Genomic DNA, 19,234 nt, shown 5'->3' with positions numbered 1-19,234 from the left:
AAAAAAGTAATCGCAAGTTATTCTTTTATAAACAACAGGCCTTTGAGTTTGGTGACAGGGCAGGAAGAGTGCTAGCCCATATTGTCCACAGGAATTCAGTCGCTCCACCGGTCCTACGCATACAGACCCCAAGTGGAGACGTTAGGGACTCTACCCTTGGTATTGTAACGGGTTTTGCTGACTTTTACCGTGGCCTGTACCGATCCCGAGTGAGTTATTCGGAGCTGGAGCTTGAGGACTATTTAGGTGAGGTAGCTTACCCAAAACCTACAGTAGAGGACAGCAAGAGGAGGATATAACCTTGGAGGAGGTACAGGAGGCTATTAATGGTTTGGCGAATGGAAAATCTCCCGTTCCTGATGGGCTCCCCCTTGAGGTCTATTCCAAATATGTAGACATTTTAGGCTCCCAGCTGAAAGATATGTTCAAAGAGGCATGGCGGATGGGCAGGCTTCCGGATTCTCTATACGAGGCATCTATAGTGGTATTGCTAAAGCCGGACAAGGATCCGTTGGACTGTGCCTCATATCGTCCAATATCCCTATTAAACTTAGACTACAAAATTCTGACAAAAATCTTTGCCAACAGGTTAAACAAAGTAATAACTCGTCATATAATACATGACGATCAAACTGGTTTCATACCAGGAAGGTCGACGTCTAACAATATTCGCAGAGCACAAGTCATAGCTCAAATTGGAACCCAGCATGACAGACAATGGGCGATGGCCTCCCTAGATACGGCCAAAGCCTTTGATTCATTGGAGTGGCCATACCTAATGAGTACATTGGAGAAATTTGGATTTGGCCCTAGATTCCTACAATGGGTACAGATAATATATAGAAATCCTAGGGCCAGTATGATGATTAATGGTACGGCCTCTTCCTCCTTTCATTTGCAATGGGGCACGAGGCAGGGTTGTCCTCTCTCTCCCCTACGGTTTGCAATTGCCATTGAACATCTGGCTCTCCGAATTCGTCAGGACTCGATATTTAAAGGGGTGGTGCTGGGGGAAAGAGGACAGAGTTGGTCTGTATGCGGACGATCTCATATTTATGAGGGAGATGGACATTTTTCTCAGGATTACATATAAATTGGGATAAGTCAGCCCTGATGCCCCTGTGGCGATCCGACTGGCCTGGGGTTTGCCACAATCTCAAGATAGTGGATCACTTTAAAGGGAATCTGTCACCTGCTTTTACCATTTTAAGCTGTCACCATCGCTATGTTCACTAAAGTACCTTATTTCCAGCAGTCTTCTTTTTACTTGATTTCGTTTTGTCCTTTTGATATAAAAGCGCTTTTTATGATATGCTAATGAGGCTCCAAGGTGCCCAGAGGGGCGTTTTTTCCTCATCTCCGGTGCCCAGTGACGCCCCCCTGCAGTGCCCAAGAACGCCTCCTGATCCTCAAATAACCTCTCACAGCCCCGGCAAACGGTTCCGCCCCCTCCCCACATCATCGTCTACCTTCTAGAAATGCCCCGTCCTTCTTCCTGGCGGCGGCCAGAAAACTCGCGCATGCGCAGTACCGCCTGCAGCCTGCGTGATCATCAAGCTCCTCAGGGCAACAGCGCTCGGGTTACATCACTGGGCTCGGCGCATGCCCAGTGAGACTTTTGAGGCTGTTGCCCTCAGGAGCTTGATGATCCCGCAGGCCGGGGCTGTGGGAGGTTATTTGAGGATCAGGAGGCGTTCTTGGGCACTGCAGGGGGGCGTCACTGGGCACCGGACAGGGAAAAAAAACGCCCCTCTAGGCACCTTGGAGCCTCATTAGCATATCATAAAGAGGGCTTTTATATCAAAAGGACAAAACGAAATAAAGTAAAAAGACGACTGCTGGAAATAAGGTACTTTAGTGAACATAGCGATGGTCACATTTAATTCTGGGAATCCGCACTGGCCACTAATGAATATAGAGGGAGTGGGGCCGCACTGGTCACATTAAATACTGGGGAGGGAGGGGGGGGGGGTGCCGCACTGGCCACCAATAAATATACAGCAGGGGGCAGTCATGTACACAGTTCTCAGTATATTCTAACTTGAAGTGTCCCCATCACCATGGTAACGCCTCTGTGTTAGAATATACTGTCGGATCTGAGTTTCACGATCTAACTCAAATCCAATGGTATATTCTAACATAGAGGCGTTCCCATGGTGATGGGGACGCTTCAAGTTAAAATATACCATCGGTTTGGAGAAAACTCAGATCTGATGGTATATTAATAGGGGACTCCTGACTTTACATTGAAAGTCAATGGGGGACGGATCCGTTTGAAATTGCACCATATTGTGTCAACGTCAAACGGATCCGTCCCCATTGACTTGCATTGTAATTCTGGACGGATCCGTTTGGCGCAACGCAAGTGTGAAAGTAGCCTTATTAAGTCGCAAGGACCCAGAGGTATAATCTCAGCACTCTATACACACCTATTGCGTAACCAGATGTCATCACAACCCATATTAGCTGAGGCCAGGTGGAAAGGGAATATTCCCATCTCTCTGCAGAAGACTGGGCGGAAGTGTCTCCCTCTGTCAATAACAGACTCATTCTATTATTCATATTACACCGCAGCTATCTAACTCCCACTAGACTGCACAAGATGGGGAAGATGCCTCAACCTAGATGTCTTAGATGCTCTCACAATGGTGCCGATTTTTGGCATTTGATGTGGGAGTGCAGATATATTAGATCTTACTGGCAGGAAGTGCTTGATGTACTCTCATCATTGGGTATAGGCCCAATACCATTATGTCCTAAAGTATGCTTACTGGGTATTCTGGACAATGATGGATGGTCTCATCATAATAAAATATTTCTGAGCGAAACTTTGTTTCTTGCACGTAAGGTAATTGCTCTTAAGTGGATGGCAGATGATCTACCTACACTAGGGATTTGGAAAAGGCTAGTGAATCAAGTAATACCCCTTGAAAATGTAATATTCACAGGAAGTGCCCTAACAAACTCCAGGAAGTATGGGGCCTCTGGTGTGATTCATTTCTGACCGCTTCACCCGGATTTGCGATTTCCATTGACTCCTAAATTTGTCATAATACGCAGACCTCACACGCTATTAATGTACTAATTCACTTTATTGTATTTATGCTGTAAATGTGAAGAAGTGTCTTTTTTGTTCTGTTGTGTCGACTTGCTTACGTACAAATGATACCCTTGTATTACAAGATTTTGTATACTGCATACTTTTGATTTATGTCCATCTGACTTGTTACTCTTTTTCAATAAAACGAGTTTAAAAAATAAATAAATAAATACGGCTCGGATTTGGAACCCAACCACGGTCGTGTGCAAGAGGCCTAAGGCCTCTTTCACACGGCGGTGCGGGAATAAGTGCGCGTGCGTTGCGGGAACATGCACGATTTTTCCGCGCGAGTGCAAAACATTGTAATGCGTTTTGCACGCGCGTGAGAAAAATCTGCATGTTTGGTACCCAAACCTGAACTTTTTCACAGAAGTTTGGGCTTTGGATCGGTGTTCTGTAGATTGTATTATTTTCCCTTATAACATGGTTATAATGGAAAATAGCATTCTGAATACAGAATGCATCGTACAATAGCGCTGGAGGGGTTAAAAATAAAATTTTGATTTTTTTTTAATTCACCTTAATCCACTTGCTCGCGCAGCCCGGCTTCTCTTCTCTTCTTTGCTGTGTACAGGAAAAGGACCTGTGGTGACGTCACTCCGGTCATCACATGGTCCATTACATGATCTTTTACCATGGTGATGGATCATGTGATGACCGGAGTGACGTCAACACAGGTCCTTTTCCTGTACACAGCAAAGAAGCCGGGCTGTGCGAGCAAGTGGATTAAGGGGAGTTAAATTATTATTTATTTATTTTTTAACCCCTCCAGCGCTATTGTACTATGCATTATGTATTCAGAATGCTATTATTTTCCCTTATAATCATGTTATAAGGGAAAATAATAAAGATCGGATCCCCATCCTGATCGTCTCCTAGCAACCGTGCATGAAAATCGCACTTGCTTGCGGATGCTTGCGATTTTCACGCAGCCCCATTCACTTCTATGGGGCCTGCGTTGCGTGAAAAACGCACAAAATAGAGCTTGCTGCGATTTTCACCCAACGCACAAGTGATGCGTGAAAATCACTGCTCATGTGAACAGCCCCATAGAAATTAATGAGTCCTGATTCAGTGCAGGTGCAATGCGTTCAACTCACGCATTGCACCCGCGCGGAAAACTCGCCCGTGTGAAAGGGGCCTAAGAACGGGGAATAAGGGCCGTTAAGGTCCCAGTTGACAGACCACTACCTATTTTACTTTCTTAACTAATTTAACGTGCAAAAAAATGTAAAAAAAAAAAAAAAAGTTAACATCCCCTTTAAGATGGCCATACATAGTTAATAAACATCAGTGGAATCTTCTAATTTAATCCTCATTGACTGCTGATATAATGTGAATGGGAAGAGACTGTCCTCTGGCAGATGTCACAGCTAATCGGTGGGGCTGCTGGGTGTCGGACCCCCACCGATCAGATATTGATGACCTACTATCCTGATAGGTCATCAATATTAACGGCTGAATATCCCCTTTAATACTTGGACTGCTGCAAGTCTAGTTTAAACAAGAAATCTGAGATTAGATCTTTGGATCTCTGAGTTCTGAAAAGTTGTTGCAGTAGTTTTTATCTTCTTAGTTTTGCTAAATCTCAGTTTTATGAAACCGGTTAAAAGTGTGACTATTTTTGTATGCTTTATTTACACTTATTTCATAGAAAAAATGTGGTTCTGTCAACAACTACCGTACATAAGTAGACCACAGTTTTTTTTTAGTAAGGCTTTTATTACCAGTCAACTACATAATAAGAAAATGGCCTTGTTCTCCCAGATATGATCTTATATTTGTTTTATGTTTTGGTATTATTATTATTTTTCTTCCAAAGGATTAAAATCACAGTCGAAACGGGCTGTCTCCTCCACACCACCACGTCCACCATCTAGACGAGGAAGAGTAATGACTGATAAAGTAGGTGGCTCTTCCTCAGGAGTGGACTCTTCAAGCAAGACCATCAGCATCCCTGTGTTCCACCTTTACCATAAATTGCTGCCAGGTAGGGTTACTTTACATCATTTAATGGGATTTTAGGTATTTGAAGGTTAGACAAGTTGAAATAGCTTTTTAAATTTTAATGGTTTTTTCTTTTTCTTTTTTTTAGGTCAGCCCTTACCCCCTGAAATGACCCTTGCACAGCTCCTCACCCTCTTGTATGAAAGAAAGCTCCCTCAAGGTTTTCAGTCAGTAGACCTAACAGTCAAACTTGGTTCCAAGGTGATCTCTGATCCAAGCTTGTCAAAAACTGATTCCTTTAAGAGACTTCATACTGAAAAAGGTATGCTTTCAGCTTACGGTATGTACAAGCAACAGTTGGCTCATCGTCTTTTTTTAAGGTTTAACTTGAGAGTTGTAGTCATAAGTTTTTTTTAGTTTTAGTTTTTTTTCCTTTTTGTCAATTGCTTAAAAGGGTTACCCCATGACTAATGGAAAAAGTATGGTACATAGCCAATCTTTCTAACAAACCTAGAACCAGACCTGTACCTTACATGTATCGAGAGATCTCTATTCATTGCTCTGCTAGAGTTATATCAAACTGGCAGCTCCGGGGGCGTGCCTATTCTGCTGCAGCTCCGGGGGCGTGCCCATTCTGCTGCAGCCTCACCATCAATCACCAAAATGGAATTAATAATATCTAGATTGCCCCTCCAAAAATAAGCCCTCACACAGCTCCGTAGATCGAAATGTAAGAAAGTTCTGGGGGGTCAGAATATGGCGATGCAAAGAAAAAATAAAATTTCCAAAGTTTTTATGTTTTCAGTATTAAAACACGAGAAAAATAATATAAATGTGGTATCTCTGTAATCATACTGACCTGGAGAATGGAGGGAACAGGTCATTTTTACCGCATAGGGAACACCGAAAAAAAAAAAAAAAACACATAAAACTCCTTTTCCACTCCTTTTGGAATTGTTTTCCAACTTCCCACTACATTGTATGCAATATTAAAGGGGTGTCCAGGTTCAGAGCTAAACCCAGACATACCCACATTTTCACCCCTCAGTCCCCTGTGATATAAGCATCGGATCATTTCATGCTCTAATGCTCTCCCTTGCCCTGCGCTGGATCTTGTTTGTTTACTTTTGTACACTGCTAGGCGGAAGCTGTCACCGGCTCTGATGGGCTGGCTTTAGCGCTGCCCTAGTCGTTTTACAGGCTAGGGCAGCGCAAAAGCCCACCCATCAGTGCCTGTGTCATTACCGGGCTCACTGCTGGGTGGAAGCCTCCGCCTGGAAGTCCCTATGGAGAGCCCGGTACGTCACCAGCCTAAAATGCCTTTTTACTGCGCAATTCAGCGGAGGGCAAAGGAGAGCATTGGAGCATGAAATGCTTCAATGCTCATATTAGTGGGGCTGCCTGGGTGAAAATATGGGTATGAACGGATTTAGCTCTGACCCCTTTATGGCCTCTTTCACACGAGCGAGTTTTGTGTGACCTGAACGCATAGCACCCGCACTGAATCCTGACCCATTCATTTTAATGGGTCTGTGTACATGAGCCTTTTTTTTCACGCATCAGTTCTGCGTCGCTTGAAAATCGCAGTATGTTCTATATTCTGCGTTTTTCAGGCAGCCCTGGCCCCATAGAAGTGAATAGGCTTCAGTGAAAAACACATTGCATCCGGAAGCAAGTGCGGGTGCGATGCGTTTTTCACTGATGGTTGCTAAGAGATGTTGTTTGTAAACATGCACGCTTTTAAAATGCCTCAAAACGCATTGCATCCGCTTGGAAAAAACTGGACGCAATCGCAGGCAAAACTGACTGAACTTGCTTGCAAAATGGTGCGAGTTTCACTGAATGCTTCTGGAACCAATCGGTATCGTTCGTGTGAAAGAGGCCTAAATGTTGGCGTTAGAAAGTTCCTCAAAAAAACAAGCCCTTATACATCTGTGAGTTGGGGGGGAGAGTTATGGCAAAAAACATTGTTTTTTTTACGCTCGGCATACTCAAAAAAAAACAAACAATGTAGTATCCACTAGCTTAATATAACAATGACTATGGTGTCCACTGAAAATACACAGGTCCAAATATATTTGGACAGAGAACATTTTTCAAATTTTTGTTCTGTACATTAACAATTCAGATGCAGTTGAAGTTCAGACTTTCAGCTTTAATTCAGTGGGTTGAATAAAATGATTGCATAAAAATGTGAGAGTCTAAAGCATTTTTTAAACGCAATCCCTTCATTTCAGGGGCTCAAAAGTAATTGGATAAATTAAATAATTGTACATAAAATATTCATTTCTAATACTTGGTTGAAAACCCTTTGTTGGCAATGACTGCCTGAAGTCTTGAACTCATGGACATCACCAGATGCTGCGTTTCCTCCTTTTTAATGCTCTGCCAGGCCTTTACTGCAGAATCACAGGTGCATATCCATGAAGCAAACATAATTACAAAAAACAAAATGGCTGCACACTGTTATATATACAAACAATAGAGCTAAGAAATGGGGGTCATTCTAGATAAAAGTGGTACAATACCGACTATAAATGAGTAATGGAAGCTCTTTACGCACATACGTGTCGGTATCAATTTTACCTCAGAATGGCTTGGATGAGTAAAAGCGTTTTAAAGTTATTACCACATAAAGTGACACATGTCAGATTTGCTAAAAATGGCCTGGGCAGAAAGGTGAAAAATGGCTTGGTCCTGAAAGGGTTAAAGCAAGCTTTTTAGCTCAAACCCCCTTTGTTTACGTCAGTAAAAAGGCATACTAGTGGTCACTAAGGGGTTAACAAGTGAAATGCATGCTCTATTGGGTTCAGAACAGGTGACTGACTTGGCCATTCAAGAATATTCCACTTCTTTGGTTTAATAAACTCCTGGGTTGCTTTGGCTTTATGTTTTGGGTCATTGGTCGGCGTTTCAGAATACAGATGGACAATCAGTTTGGCTGGATTTGACCACGCAGTATGTCTCTGAAAACCCCAGAATTCATCCGGCTGCTTCTGTCCTGTGTCACATCATCAATAAACACTAGGGACCCAGTGCCAGTGGCAGCCATGCATGCCCATGCCATCACACTGCCCCTGCCGTGTTCTACAGATGATGTGGTATGCTTTGAATCATGAGCTGTACCATGCCTACACCATACTTTTTTCTTTCCATCATTCTGGTAGAGGTTGATCTTGGTTTCATCTGTCCAAAGAATGTTCTTCCAGAAGTGTGCTGGTTTTTTAAGATGTTTTTTTTTTTAGCAAAGTCCAACCTAGCCGCCTTATTCTTGAGGCTTATGAGTGGCTTGCTCCTTGCAGTGAACCCTCTGTATTTATTTTCATGCAGTCTTCTCTATATGGTAGATTTGGATATTGATACGCCTATATCCTGGAGAGGGTTGATCACTTGGATGGCTGTTGTGAAGGGGTTTCTCTTCACCATGGTAATTATTCTGCCATCATCCACCACTGTTGTCTTCCGTGGGCGTCCAGGTCTTTTTTTCATGGTTGAGGTCACCAGTGCTTTCTTTTTTTCTCAGGATGTACCAAACTATAGATTTTGCCACTCCTAATAGTGTAGCAATTTCTCGGATGGGTTTTTTCTGTTTCCGCAGATGAAGGATGGCTTGTTTCACCTACATGAAGAGCTCCTTTGACCGCATGTTTACTTCTCGGCAAAATCTTCAAAATGCAAGCACCACACCTCAAATCAACTCCAGGCCTTTTATGTGCTTAATTGAGAACTAAATAATGAAGGAATTGCCCACACTTGCCAATGTAACAGCCTTTGAGGCAATTGTCCAATTACTTTTGGTCCCTTTAAAAACAGGGTGCCTTATGTAAGGGTACTGAAACTCTTAGGGCTCTTTCACACGAGCGGATGCCGTGCGGGTAATCACCTGCGTAAAAGAGCCAAGCCTTGTTCAGGACAGCAGAGACACAGAGTATTAATATGATTGATAATGCTTTGTGCCTCTCTGTGACCTTTTTACTACAAAACCACAGTGAGATAAAGTTGTCACTGTGATTTTGTAGTAAAAAGATCACAGAGAGGCAAAGAGCATTATCGATTATGTTAATGCTCCGTGTCTCTGCTGTCCGGAACGGGGCTTGGCTCTCTTTCACGCAGCGGATTACCCGCACGGCATCTGCTCGTGTGAAAGAGCCCTTAAACCCTTCATCCAATTTTAATGTGAATACCCTCAAATGAAAGCTAAAAGTCTGGACTTTATGTCCATGTCCATTATATAACTATAACTTGAATATGTTTTAGTAAACAGGTACGGTAATAAAAAACTAAATTTGTCAGTGTCCAAATATATATGACCCTAACTGTACATATACTGTATGCAGCTAGATCTGTATAGAAGTATTATATTTATATGTATAGATGGTAATATTCCTGTATGTGACAGCTGAAATGCCTCAGCAGAAAGTCGTGCTGGGTGGTTGATTTAAATGGATATTTACGCTCAATTGTGTGTGGATAGTGCATTACTATTAGATCAGCTCCTTATTATTTCTTCGGGATTCTCTGATGCATTGAGGCTTTTAAATATTTAACTGCAAAACAAATAAAATGACTGCTGAGTTATGGATCCTGTATCCCGCAAATGTTCACATGTTAATTTCCCTATAAAATAGAGCAATTTTGTTTTATATATTTAAATACTAGGCACTACTGCATTTTATAACTGTTCTGCGCTGAGAATAGAAACAAAGACCGACATTCAGGCCCTACTTGTTTGTTCCAGTGTAACAGCAGACCATAAGCATTTAAAGTCTGTTTATTGTGGCGTATCGAAGTCAATGTGCACCTCTGTGCATGGATTTTTGCTTTCTAATGTGTCATAGAGACCCGTCTGAAGATGCCTGGGCAACGGTACGCATTTAAAGGGCATCTGTCAACAGATTTGTACCTATGAAACTGCCTGACCTGGTGGATGTTCGCTTGGCAGCTGAAGGTGACTGTGTTGGTCCCATGTTCATATGTGCCCTCATTACTGAGAAAAATGACGTTTAATTTTATGCAAATGAGCCTCCAGTAGCAACAGGGGTGTTGCCATTACTCCTAGAGCCTCAGCTCTCTCTGCAACGGCTGCGCGCTCTGACGGTGTAAACCTGATGCCTTGCCCTGACTTCTCCTGAAGTCAATCAGTTTGGAGAGGGCACAACAGTCGCAGAGAGAGCACAGCCTCTAGGTGTAACAGCCACCCCCCTGTTGCTCCTAGAGGCTCATTTGCATATATTAAAGCCTCATTTTTCTTAGTAATGCGGGCAAATATGAACATGGGACCAACACAGATGCCTTCTGCTGCCAAGCGCCCTTTCAAGAACTACCATATTTGTTGCTTTTATAAGGTCCCTTGCAGACGAGCGAGTACTGAATCCAGACCCATTCATTTCAATGGGTCTGTGTGCATGAACGTTGTTTTTCACGCATCACTTGTGCGTTGCGTGAAAATCGCAGCATGTTCTCTATTCTGCGTTTTTCACCCAACGCTGGCCCCATAAAAGTGAATGTGGCAAGTGCGGATACAATGCGTTTTTCACGGATGGTTGCTAAGAGATGTTTGTAAACCTTCAGGTTTTTTTCTCATGCGCGTGCAAAACGCATTAAATCGCATTCCACCTGCGCGGAAAAAACTGAACGCGATCTCATACAAAACTGAATGAACTTGCTTGCAAAATCGCACATTTTTCACTGAACGCATCCGGACCTAATCCACTCACGCTCGTCCACAAGGGGCCTAAGACAGACTGTTTTCCTCCAAAAGGTGGGGGGAAATTGCAGTGCGTCTTACAAAGCAAATACTAGGGAGCGCTTTCATTATGAAATTGCTCGAGAGTATGATGAACATGCGGGGACAGATGACTGTAGCGCTGTACTTACCGCTCCGGGCGCCTCGCTGCACTGTCCTGACTGCGTATCTAATGACTATTAGATGACCGTAAATGAGATAATGGAAGCAAAGGTTCTCTTTAATATGAAGCTAACCCAATCTAATGTCCCTGAGCCTCTTTATAAGAAGTTGCCCAATTTGTATGAAATCCTCTTCAGTAAGGGCCCATTCACATGGCGGAATTTGGCACAGACCCTGCACCAAAATTCCGGTGCAGTGCTGTCTGCCTCCCATTGTTTTCAATGCCAGGCAGCCCTTCAGTTCACATACCTGTGGTTTGTAACCGCACCAAAGTAGGGCCCAGTGAAAGGGCCCAAAGAATTAATTATCAAAAAATACACAGATGAGTAAATTTGTGTCCTCGTAGTTTTAAATATGGAAAGTTTAATTGCAAAATGTTATTATCTTTTTTGCTTGGGGGGCTGTCTGTTCATGATCAGCTTGTCATGGTAGTAACGGGGAATTGCAGCTGTAATGCAAGTTAGGCTACTTTCACACTTGCGTTTGGGGTTCCGCTTGTGAGCTCCATTTGAAGGCTCTCACAAGCGGCCCCGAACGCATCCGTACGGCCCCAATGCATTCTGAGTGGATGCGGATCCGCTCAGAATGCATTAGTCTGGCTCCGTTTGGCCTCCGTTCCGCTCAGCAGGCGGACTCCCGAACGCAGCTTGCAGCGTTCGGGTGTCCGCCTGGCCGTGCGGAGCCAAACTGATCCGTTCCGAACGCAAGTGTGAAAGTAGCCTTATTGTTGTATTTGCCCTTTTTTATTTAGGCATATACAGCCAGATTTGGGCAATTTATACATTTTATATACATTTTTAATACTATGTTTTGGAAATTGTCTGCAGCAGTAGATGTGTACAGTGCCATGCAGCCGATAGTTTGAGGCTACACGGCGATCTTGGACTTGACACCAGTCGCACGACCAGACATGAACAAAGTGCGGTCACAATGCAACTCACATTCTTTGCAATTCTGGAGTTGTGGCAACTTGTAACACAACTGGATATTTTGCGATTCTGGGTTCGCAGTCGTGGCACCTTGCGAGCTGCACTGTGACCTCATTCAGGCCAGTGGTTTGTGTGATGGATGACGCGACCATGATAGCCATGTAACCCCACAGTTACATGTATTGTCATCACATCAAACTTGATACATTTCTAATAACATCTCAAATGTATAGCTTTTTATGTTGTGGATTGAACGTGACCAGAAGCAGTCAATTAAGGCTTCCAAAAACAATTGGGGATGTTTTATTTAGCCCCCTGCGCTGAATTGTGGCACAGAAAAGTTGCATAAGCCCCAGTTTGTGAAATATAATTCACTATTTTTCACCTTTTTCCTCCATGCTTGCCACTTTTGTGTAAAAGTGGGCAAGAGGAGGAGGTGCATATGCAGCCCAACAGTCAGAATCACTAATACCATGTAATGTCTGACATCTGTGCCATCTTTAAATAAATTTGGTGCATCTCAAGCTGTGCACTAGATAAAGACTGGTCTTAGAAATGCCAATCTTGATAAAGATCTTCCCCCTTATCTTTCAAGTAGCTTTCAGTGGTGGGGTAAAGGTGACCAGCTTCTTTGGTGCTTTTTATCTTTTTCTGTTCAATTCTGATGAGCAGCATTAATAAAATCTCATTGGAAAACTTAAAAGGAGTGTCTTCAGGGAAGTTTTTCCATCGCATCATGCACTGCTTGTTTCCAGGGGTGACAGCGACCGCTGCAGCGCAGATACGAGGTGCATGTGTGCCTATGTGAGGTCCTGGCCACCAGAGAGGCCGGCACCTTTTCCTATAGTGTGCAAGCACGACCACCACTGCTGGATTGCAGGGTGGTCGTAACCCCCTGGAAATGAGCAGTGTATTTATGTGATGGAAAATTGAATTTAGCCAGTAAAGGAGGCAATATCGACAATCACAATACATTAGTAAGTGCTTTTTATTAAGTTTTGCTGAAGCGAGACAACCCCTTTAAACAAAAGGTCAGTTACACTCGGATAATTGAACCTATCTTAGTTTTACAAGCTGTGGTCATCCTTGGTTGCATTATTGTCTAGCTTTTCTTGGGCCCCTCCGATTGCACAGTAGTTAATCCCATCATTCATTTGTGCTTGTATATATCTTTTAATGTTACTTCTCTTGATGATTTGTGTTCTGCTTTATTTCAAATGAATTTTGCCGTTTTATCAATAATTTGTTTGTTTTTACTAAAGAACATGGCGATCTGCTTGGAGCCTGCCCAGAAGATGATGTACTGAGCCCAGGAGATGAGTGCATGGAATCTCTTTTGGATGAATCTTTCCTGGAAACCTGTCCAATCCAGTCACCATTACAGGTGTTTGCAGGAATGGGTGGACTGGCCCTCATTGCTGAGCGTCTTCCCATGCTTTATCCGGATGTTATTCAGCAGGTAAGATAATAGTACTGTCAATTCATTCAAATTCAGCACACTGTAGGCTACCATCAAAATCTCCAGATGTACTTATAGCTCCAACATATGCAGCTGTGTAGCAGTCTTGTCGGCCGCCTGATGAAGCAGAGCCAAATGGATCCATCCTGACACACAATGTAAGGCCTCATGCACACGACCGTGCCGTTTTTTTTTTTTTGCGGTCTGCAAACTGCGGATCCGCAAAAAAACGGAAGCCTTCCGAAATTTACGGGACGGGCGGTCCATTATAGAAATGCCTATTCTTGTCCGCAAAACGGACAAGAATAGGACATGCTATATATATATATTTTTTTTTTTTTTTGCGGGGCCATGGAACGGTGCAACGGATGTAGACGGCACACGGAGTTCTGTCCGCATCTTTTGCGGCCCCATTGAAGTGAATGGGTCCGCACCCGAGCCGCATAAAAAGGCAGCTCTGATGCGGACCACAACAACGGTCGTGTGCATGAGGCCTAAGTCAATAGGGACGGATCAGTTTTCTGACACAATCTGGAACAATAGAAAACGGATCTGTCCCCATTGACTTTCAATAGAGTTCAAGACTGATCCGTCATGGCTATAGAAGACCTAATACAACCGGATCCGTTTATGACTGATGCATGCGGTTGTATTATTGTAACAGAAATCTTTTTGCAGATCCATGACGGATCCACAAAAACTGCTTGCGGCGCTCCAAACTTATTAGTCTTGTCTAGAAACGCTAAGAAACCGCCTTTTTTTTTTTTTGGGCGCGCCACTCCCTTCCTGGAGTGAAGCTGAGGCTTTTTAAGATACGGTAAATATGGGGGGGAACTAAATAACCTAGCTAATCACAGCCACCTTTCAAAATTGGAGTGAGTGGCATAAAAATGCTAAATGTCACAAACTCTTGGGCAATTTAAGTCCAAAAGTCTCCCCTTTTTTTCCAGCCAGAATTCTTAAGAGCAGGGCGTGATAAATTCCCCCCATGGTGTGTGAGGTGGACGTTTGGTGACTCTGATTTGGCCATACAGTAACATTATAGTAAAAATACTTATCATTTTGCTCCGAAGGTCAGTGCTCCTGTGGTTACCTCAACAACACAAGAAAAACCAAAGGATAGTGATCAGTTTGAATGGGTTACCATTGAACAATCGGGAGAGCTGGTCTATGAAGCCCCAGAAACCATTGCTGCAGAGCCCCCTCCCATCAAGTCTGCCGTGCAGACCATGTCTCCCATCCCTGCCCACTCTCTTGCCGCATTTGGACTCTTTCTCCGTCTCCCGGGGTACGCTGAAGTTCTGCTGAAGGAGAGGAAGCATGCACAGTGCCTACTTCGTCTGGTGCTGGGAGTTACCGATGATGGGGAAGGAAGTAAGTACCAGCGCTTGTTTGCTGGCTGTTAATGACACAAGTTAATCCATTCATGATTTAATATCTGAACAATTCTCTATGCTAACATAAGCACCATGGGGTTTCAATGGTTTCCAAATTACACATCGCCTTCCGGTGACCTGCTTTAGTTTGAGGTTATTAAACCCAGAGGCAAAATCTGTTTAAAATTGCTCTATTTGATTATTTCTTTAATGTGCAATATAGAATTTCTAAAGTATCGCTTATGAACAATGTGCGCAGCTCATCTAACCTCTGCTTTCATGACTCTTACGTAGAACAGCTCTGTGACTGTGCCGTTATATTCTTTGTCGCTGTAGGTTTATGATTTCGGAAGGAGGATATTCCTGTTGTAAGCTTTTTAGTTTTTTTCCACTATAAAGTAAAATTCTTTCCGTTCAGATGAGGAAGGAGAAACGTTTTATATATAGTTTGTCTCGCCGGAACCACATCAGTCATGCAAGGCAGAACACTGTGTTCTGTTAAGTGGTGAATGTCCTTTATGGGGCAACCCATTTACCGTCATTCCCTTGTTGTCCAATATAGTCAATATGGCCAGCAGATACATTTTGAAGCTAATTATTTTTTTCATGTCATTACTCTTTCTTTCCCCTTTAGGTCATATTTTACAGTCTCCATCTGCAAATGTCCTACCAACTCTTCCTTTTCATGTTTTGCGCACCTTGTTCAGCACAATGCCCCTCACCACAGATGATGGCGTGCTTCTGAGGCGTATGGCACTAGAAATCGGAGCTATACATCTCATTCTTGCCTGCTTGTCCGCTCTGAGTCACCATGCTCCCAGGATACCCAATTCTAGTTCCAATCAAACAGAGGTAGGTGTACCTACAAAAGGTGACTTGTTTATGGCCAGGAATGTGTAATATATTAAAACTTTTCCTAAGGACAGAACACCTGTGAAGACAGGATCATTATTCATGTTCCTGAGGCTGTATATTTGGTTCCAGTATATGAGAGGATCTCTTTTAAACAGGAGTATGATGGTCTGCATTTTTAAATTCTGCAATAAACGTTGGCAAAATGTATATACTTATAAACTTTTACCACTTTAAGCTTTATTTATATAAAACATTACAACTCCTTTCTATTCTGTAACAAGAATATTTTTTTTTTACATTCATTCATTTCAGTAGTGCCGCAAAAATTGTAGACAGTACGCCATGTGCTGTCCATGTCTATATGTCCGCAAAAAGAAAATAGAATATCTCCTGTTCTTGTCCATTTTGAGGACAAGAATTGGCGTTTTGACAATGGGGCCCGCATAAATTGTGGGATGCACAAAGCCGGTATCCGTATTTTTTCGATCCGCGTGGTCGTGTGCATGAGGCCTGCTGAACCACCTATTTCAATGAGATCGGTTGAGCATTTAATGCACATAGGTGCTTCCTGAATCTTCAGAAGATGTCGGGGGAAAGAAGGTTCGGGCAGTTGGATTTCATCATGGCACATTTTTGTGTTCTCAGCTGTGATTGACAACACATACACTCTTAGCTAAGCATGCATGGGTATGGGAGAGTCAGGAAGAAAAGCGTGTATGGCCACCTTAATGGGGTTGCCCAGGATTTTTGTATTGGTGACCTGTCCTCAGGATAGGTCTTCAATAGCAAATCGTTGGTCTGACTTGGGGCACACTTCCCAATCGTCTGTTTGAGGGTGTAAAAAGCGGCAGAGCAGTGTAATTACAATTGCTCATCCCCCTAACTTGAAAGGACAGGGGCTCAAATGCTGTGTATATGGGGCCTAAGTGTTTCTTTGTCCATTAAAAACAAGTGTTGAAGAAATGTCTGCGCCTGAAGATCCAGTCCATGTATTTCAATAAGCATTGAACCTATGGATTTCCACAAAGGGCCATTCAGATGAATGAGGCAGTTTCAGAGATGCTGCATGTGAATATAATCCTATGGTTTACTAAGCATGTGGAAAACAATGAGACTTAAATAAAGCACATTTATAAATGAGGCTTTTTTCCTCACTGCACCTAACACGGCTCTAATGTACGGCTTCTGTTCACAAGCGTTTAATTGACTCTGACCTACACAAACTATTGTACTTGAAGCCAAAGGATTCTCGCACCAGCAAGTTGCTTTATTTTCTGAAGCAGAATAGGTTATACATAGTTGATTCAAACTTGGCTCATCCACACATTTTTGGCAGCTATTTCCAATTTGATAGAGCTAGCTTTACGTCCTGGTTTTGTGAAGCAGGCCAAAAAGAAGAATCAGCGAGGGTAGCGGCCAAGTTTCTAGATGTATGCGCTGTAAACGTAGAAAAGTCTTCCACTAATTGTCTATTACAATCGTATTAATGTTTGTGAATAAAATCTAATGAAACCCTTAAGCCCTGCCGTGACGGACAAAGTAACGTAAAATGAACTAAGTAACGCGCTTAAGAAAGAAGCACATCCGCTGGCTGGATAGAATAAGGCCATGCACAGCTATCCCATCTGTGTCTTTCAAATCCGTTGCCAGTTTTTACTATTTGTACATGTAAATGTTAAAATTATATATATTTTTTTTTTTACTATGTGAGAGTTATAGCTTAAAATGCGTTAAACCATGGGTTCTTACAACGCAGTAACTGGTAATTGGCATGATATTGTTGTGAGATTAGGCAAAGCCACCGCAATCCCCCAACAATCCCTTTAAAAACCATCTGGGCTTTGAAATAAACGAGAATATTTGGTCTAAGTGCCAGGCAGGATATCTTCCCAATCAGTCTTAGTTTGGCCGGCTTTACTCATAGGATTCAGTACTCAGCTTTGCAAATTCCAGGAAGGATTTTAAGATTATGTATGTAGAAATGAAATGATTGCGCTTATGCACATTGTATTGTTTTAGGTTTTCACATAGTTTCTTGCATTTTCAATCACATATGGCCTTGGTGGAAGTTTGACTCTCGTCACCCATGTCAGTCAGCTGTTTGGAGTTGCTGTATAGCTCAGGCGAGGACTGGAGCCTTTTTTGTTATTGGCATTTAGTCCAGACATTGAATTGCCCCGGAATCTACAGCTAAATCTGCATGTAACACACGTGTGTGACTGTACCATTTTATTTTCATTTTGATGCTTTGCCATAAGCGCCACTGTTCATTTTCTTCTTTAAGCCACAGGTTTCCAGCACACACAACAGTGGCACTTGTGAAGAGCAGCAACTTTACTGGGCTAAGGGGACTGGATTTGGCACCGGATCTACCGCTTCGGGCTGGGACGTTGAGCAGGCCCTGACAAAACAGAGGCTGGAAGAAGAGCATGTGACCTGCTTGTTAATGGTAAATATCACCTGAGATTTTTCTCCAGGCAGGTAGTACAGTATAATTTGTTTGATTAAATTCACTGTTGAATATACAGACACTGTTTCTATAATGAGGGAAACCTTGGAGTCATGCAGTTCGGGGATGAACCTTGAGAAAGAACAGATATTTGGCTGGCTAATAGTTGTGTTCACACATTCAGGATTTGAGAGTTTAGGTGCAGTCAAATCCATTGACTGACATACCTCATCCAGAGCACGTGAATGGGGCATTTCATACCGCCATTTACATGCAGCAAAACAAATCTGAACTTAGTAATGACCAATCCATGTTTGGTCCATATATGCGTTTTATGCACTCCATATAATCCAAATTAATTTTCAGAGCATATTCTAGCAACGATTCATGAAAACCACAGACTTAAAGGGCTTCTGTCACCCCACAAAACTTTTTTTTTTTTTGGATAGTTACATTCCTTATAGCGCGATATAGGAGAATATAATCTTATCACTTACTTTCATGCGGCCGTTTCTTTACAAAACAAAGTTTTATAATATGTAAATCCGGTCTCTACCAGCAAGTAGGGCGTCTACTTGCTGGTAGCCGCAGCAGAAAACCGCCCCCTCGCCGTGTTGATTGACAGGGCCAGCCGGGATCTCCTCCTCCGGCCGGCCCTGTCAGTATTTCAAAAATCGCGCGCCTCTGTTCATTCGGCGCAGGCGCTCTGAGATGAGGAGGCTCGTCTCCTCAGAACTCCCTCAGTGCGCCTGCGCCGATGACGTCTTCTCTTTCGGTGATGTCATCGGCGCAGGTGCACTGAGGGAGTTCTGAGGAGACGAGCCTCCTCATCTCAGAGCGCCTGCGCCGAATGAACAGAGGTGCGCGATTTTTGAAATACTGACAAGGCCGGCCGGAGGAGGAGATCCCGGCTGGCCCTGTCAATCAACACGGCGAGGGGGCGGTTTTCTGCTGCGGCTACCAGCAAGTAGACGCCCTACTTGCTGTTAGAGACCGGATTTACATATTATAAAACTTCGTTTTCTAAAGAAACGGCCGCATGAAAGTAAGTGATAAGATTATATTCTCCTATATCGCGCTATAAGGAATGTAACTATCCAAAAAAAAATAATACTTTTGTGGGGTGACAGAAGCCCTTTAACAAGGATGGCATACATGTTGCATCTGTGATTTTCACGGACCCATAACTATAACGAGCCTGAAGAATCCAT

At 43.1% G+C, this 19,234-nt stretch overlaps 1 protein-coding gene across 10 annotated transcripts in view; it reads left to right on the top strand.

The window, feature by feature from the left end:
* BIRC6 (baculoviral IAP repeat containing 6) overlaps positions 1-19,234 on the top strand; it is a 312,461-nt gene that overhangs the window by 212,166 nt on the left and 81,061 nt on the right. For 8 of the 10 annotated variants that reach the window (XR_005778475.1, XM_040429565.1, XM_040429564.1 and 5 more), the window contains 6 exons: positions 4,923-5,090; positions 5,196-5,387; positions 13,147-13,343; positions 14,417-14,717; positions 15,354-15,571; positions 17,859-18,023. Coding sequence is in view for 9 of the 10 variants with exons in the window: in XM_040429565.1 (XP_040285499.1) it covers positions 4,923-5,090; positions 5,196-5,387; positions 13,147-13,343; positions 14,417-14,717; positions 15,354-15,571; positions 17,859-18,023 (1,241 nt within the window). In the remaining variant the exon portion in view is untranslated. The remainder of the gene's footprint in view (positions 1-4,922; positions 5,091-5,195; positions 5,388-13,146; positions 13,344-14,416; positions 14,718-15,353; positions 15,572-17,858; positions 18,024-19,234) is intronic. The other 2 variants (XM_040429560.1, XM_040429559.1) reach the window with 2 other exon arrangements.

The sequence above is a fragment of the Bufo bufo genome, chromosome 4 (genome assembly GCF_905171765.1).
Source record: "Bufo bufo chromosome 4, aBufBuf1.1, whole genome shotgun sequence".
In the NCBI taxonomy this organism is placed as follows: domain Eukaryota; kingdom Metazoa; phylum Chordata; class Amphibia; order Anura; family Bufonidae; genus Bufo; species Bufo bufo.
This window is presented reverse-complemented; position numbering and strand designations above follow the sequence as displayed.